Source organism: Sinocyclocheilus anshuiensis, unplaced genomic scaffold (genome assembly GCF_001515605.1).
Source record: "Sinocyclocheilus anshuiensis isolate Anshui unplaced genomic scaffold, SAMN03320099.WGS_v1.1 scaffold1036, whole genome shotgun sequence".
NCBI lineage: Eukaryota > Metazoa > Chordata > Actinopteri > Cypriniformes > Cyprinidae > Sinocyclocheilus > Sinocyclocheilus anshuiensis.
This window is the reverse complement of record NW_015550226.1, coordinates 597,250-601,931: the sequence shown is the minus strand read 5'-3', so window position 1 is coordinate 601,931 and position 4,682 is coordinate 597,250. Positions and strand designations below refer to the sequence as shown.

The following is a 4,682-nucleotide window of genomic DNA, read 5'->3' as shown; positions in this document are numbered from 1 at the left end:
ATTAAATTATTTTTTTTTTTTTTTTTTTTTTTTGTCTCTGACACATTTGACAGTAGTTTGAGTTGACAGTAGGATGCAGATGTAAATTTATGTTCATTATTACAAATAGTAGCATCTGTAAAAATTGTACCAAACTCATTTTGATATGGTGAAATTGAATTATTCTGACTGTTTGAGTTTTATTAAAATAAAAAATTGGTCTTCCATAGTAGCATACATTTAGATCATGATAACCACAGTTAAAACCTGGTAAAAATTTATCCACATGGCTTCTAGTTATTTGTACGAAAAACAGTAGTCTAAATACATTTACTATAAATGCACAACTGCTATAGCATAAAAAATACTGTAATTATATTCCATTACTCCTTTAATATGTTTAATACGACTACTTTAATAACATAATAATAAACATAATGTTCCTGTGGCTCAGTGGTAGAGCATTGTGTTGGCAGCGCAAAAGGTTGTGGGTTCGATTCCCCGGGAACACACTTACTGGTAAAAAATGTATAGCCTGAATGCACTGTAAGTCGCTTTGAATAAAAGCGTCTGCTAATGCATAAATTATTAAATTAAATTATTATTATAATATCGAACATTTATCAAACTCTTGTTATCATTTTATCAAGGAGAATTATATCTTGTTTTATTGACCAAGCCTAGCCCAAACTATTATTTTTCCAGTCTAGGCAGTTTGATTTTGATGTAGGATGACGGAGAACAGAGTGTAAGTGAATCCCACTGATAGTCAGCCAACAGAAAGCTGTGACTCACCAGACAGGGAAAAATATACTTCTGGTCTTTTTCCTGCATGAACACCAGGATGTCTGTCATCAACAAAACGTGCACATCTATACAGACAAAACACAAAGTCAATGATAAATCTACAAATGTACCAACTATTTCACTTACTCACTCACACACATAAACACTAATGGCACCTTTGAGTCTGGAGCCTTGAGCAGTCTTCCAGAGCAGTGCTCCCTCGTGAATGAGTCTACGGCGCAGCAGCTCTCCTCCACCAAACACTCCTCCACCCTTAACTTTCGTCTCGGCTCGCGGGTCCAGACGAGACTGGATCTCCTGCAAACGCTGTGCTCGCTCTAACTCTTGAACCTGCTGGTCCACGGAACACAGCAGCTCCCGGATCAGCGTCAGAGAGTCAGCCATAGATTTACTCTCTTCTTCATTACCTGTGAAATCAAATCAAATCTGTTCTCAGATCACCTCGTATCAGAGTAAAGGAATCATATCTGACCCAGGGCTGTTTCCTGGAACTAGGTGGTTGATGAGCGCTAGGCTCCCTTTCTCTTTCGCACACAATACCTGTTGATGCTGATTTTCATGAAGTAATTCAACTGAAGTGTTTCACATAAAAGGATGACATGCTAGGTAATAGGTTTTATTATTTGTATGCACTAATTTTTGTCAATCCGAATGAATTCAATCTGATTTTAGATTATGTTTATATAAACCTTAAACTTTGCAATATGATTGACATTTTTGTTTGCATGTCCATGTATGTATATAGAAGAAAACTTCAGCGCAGCATAATTGTCATTTTTGCCTTGATGACATACCTAAAAGGAAAGCTGAAAAATGTCATGAAAGCTTTTAATAGCAAATATAGATTTTTTCACTAAGCAGTTTGTAAGATGTAAATAAACATGCACGTTCATAAGAAGTTAAACATCTGTAAACAGAAATGTCAGAGTATAGTCTCACCTTTAGTATTGTCTAGTATGCGCTTGATAAGTACGGGGTATTTAGTGATGCGTTGAGTGACGAGTAAGATGCACTCTTGGACACCATGGCGACGCAGTAAAGAACCTCTGCATACCCGCTTGACAGTAAAACAAATATTAAACAACAACAAAATATAACTGAAACCTTATGCTGACAAGCATGTCTTTTTCTGGCTGTACCCTCACCCGTATGAACTGCTGGAACCTCTTATCGCGGGCCAGCAGCTCCTTATAGAGTTTGACAGCTTTCAGGTGTCGACTGCAGAATTCAACATAGCATTTCCTCATCTCTTCTGCATTCTGACCTGAGAACTGAAGCAAAGAAAATTCCAGTAAAGGTCTACTCACTCAGTAGAAACAACTGAACTAAGCGCCTTGAAGGGTGCAAGGTATTACTGTGCCCATAGGAGAATGTTTAGCCCATGTTTATATCTATTAAAACTGCTGAGGCAAAAAAAATACATACATAAAGAAAATTCTATGCCTGTTTAAATTATGACCCTAAAAAAGCATTATGCAATATGCTTCAGAATGCAATTCTTGATATTCCACAAATTCACTTTTGATATTTACTTCACACATAAATTCTAAGACCATGTTTTCCAATATAGTATTTACTGACTACAGTAATATGTTTAGTGGAAGTGGTGGAAAGAGTACTGAAAAAATATACTCAAGTAAAAGTACCATTACATTCCATAAAATGTAGTGTGAGTAGAGTAAAAGTACTTGTCCAAAAAACTACTTGAGTAAGAGTAAAAGAGTAGCTTATTTAAAAGCACTCATGAGTATTGAGTAGTGAGTACTGAGCTGTGGATTCTACCCCCTCATAATAAATGCTATACACTGCAATGTAAACATTCAGAAAACATTGCACATACTGTAATTCATATTATCTTGTTTGTCAGAAAGAATGAAGAATATCTATCATCCAGCAGTTTTAATTTTGACTGCCAACTCTTTCAAAAACATCAAAACAATATGGAAAAACTATTAAAATGATGGAAAGATGAAAGTTACTCACAGTACAATCATCACCATTTTGAAAAAATAGATTTAGAAACAAGTGTAAGGCAACTGAGACAGAGCATCCAAAATCCAAAAAACTACTTGAGTAAGAGTAAAAGAGTAGCTTATTTAAAAGCACTCATGAGTATTGAGTAGTGAGTACTGAGCTGTGGATTCTACCCCCTCATAATAAATGCTATACACTGCAATGTAAACATTCAGAAAACATTGCACATACTGTAATTCATATTATCTTGTTTGTCAGAAAGAATGAAGAATATCTATCATCCAGCAGTTTTAATTTTGACTGCCAACTCTTTCAAAAACATCAAAACAATATGGAAAAACTATTAAAATGATGGAAAGATGAAAGTTACTCACAGTACAATCATCACCATTTTGAAAAAATAGATTTAGAAACAAGTGTAAGGCAACTGAGACAGAGCATAAAATATTAATGTTTAGAACAGTGCAAAGAATACAAAAAACATTAGAGCTCATATGAGAGTTCAGCATCACACACCATGATATGGGTTAAAATGAGAAATTAATAAGAGCCCATTTCTCTCCAAAACGGTGCCAGTTTTAGCGTTTTGCGATAAAGAAATGAGAATCACTAAACATGATAATTTGTTACAATTTAAACATAAATAAATGCACATTGTTCAAGAAGGATGGCATCCCCTACCTTTTACACATTTACTCAAATTGTTATGCTGATAATACAAATCGTAAGGAAAAATTGCATTAAATAGGGATATTTCCAGGGAAATTTTTCAAAAGAAAACACACACACACGCAAACGCACGTCTCTTTGCTGGGCCGTGGCGGTGTCGGTGAATCAGCAGCATCCACAACTGAATGGGACAAAGAGTGTTGAACTTGAAAATTGTTTTTGCGTGAGTGCACTTGCTAAATGAGGGCAGATTGTATAAAAGAGATCAAACAAAAAACGTTGTTTATTAACTAGCTGCGGTTTTATTAAATCACGTGCTGACACAGATGCAGTATTTTAACGCCATGGGTCATCAATAAGTTGCATTGGTCCTCAATTTTAGTACATTATATCCAAGCGATTTAGTGTGTTCCTAACACACTTTTCGACAGCGTGCACTCAAACTCATTAAGAGTCAACAAGCAACAACGACTTCTCCAAATGACTGCTGCAGTCTATGTGCCGAACGCACGATGGAGAGATGTGGCAGTGCAGATCGCGTGTCTCTCTAAGTAAATGGGAGTGGGAATTTACCGCATTATGAACGTCGCACTTGAGGGAGTTATTAATATTGTACGCAATACCCGCAACCTCACACCAAATTTCAGGCCCTGTAGGTAGGCAAGCATACAGATCATATCTGCAGAATGCAGAAATACGAAATATATGCAGAAACCCGAAATGTACCTTATCATATTAGAGGAAGATGCTTATAACTTGTTTGAATTGATGTTTGATGAATGCACTTCCAGCGGCCATGATTAACAGCAGTTGGCAGTTAAAGTTCCCTTTCGAGGGAACTTCGAACTGCGTTCTCTAGGGGTCGCTATGGGGAACGCCTTCAGCGTGACCGGTGTCTGAAGCATACATCTAAAAACATCAATAACATTGGCCGGCGACAGCCTATGATGCCATCACTCTGCGCAATCACAGTATAAAAGGGCGCTGGGATAACACGTCATCCTCTTCTTTGTCTTCACTGACCGTTTGTTTATGTTAGTGTTAAGCTAAGCACGACTAGGAGTGCATGTTCTCTTGCCAGGGGCTTTGCTCTGATGCCTGCAGTTTCACTCGGCTCGCGTGCTGTGTGTGTGTGGTGAAGAGCAAGCGCGTTCAGCTCTCGAGGGAGTTGGATGCCATTTGCATTCATTGCTTATTTCTTGTGAGGGATAAGCATGAATTGAACTCGCTCGTCCCACGAGGAGACGGCTTGT

At 37.4% G+C, this 4,682-nt stretch overlaps 1 protein-coding gene across 1 annotated transcript in view; it reads right to left on the bottom strand.

Annotated features, from left to right (window-relative positions):
- LOC107661002 (rho guanine nucleotide exchange factor 2-like) overlaps nt 1-4,682 on the bottom strand; it is a 70,689-nt gene that overhangs the window by 7,186 nt on the left and 58,821 nt on the right. Inside the window, exons 9-12 of the mRNA XM_016450442.1 lie at nt 1,932-2,057; nt 1,726-1,843; nt 942-1,193; nt 775-851 (exon numbers count right to left, since the gene is read on the bottom strand). Coding sequence (XP_016305928.1) covers nt 775-851; nt 942-1,193; nt 1,726-1,843; nt 1,932-2,057 — 573 coding nt within the window. The remainder of the gene's footprint in view (nt 1-774; nt 852-941; nt 1,194-1,725; nt 1,844-1,931; nt 2,058-4,682) is intronic.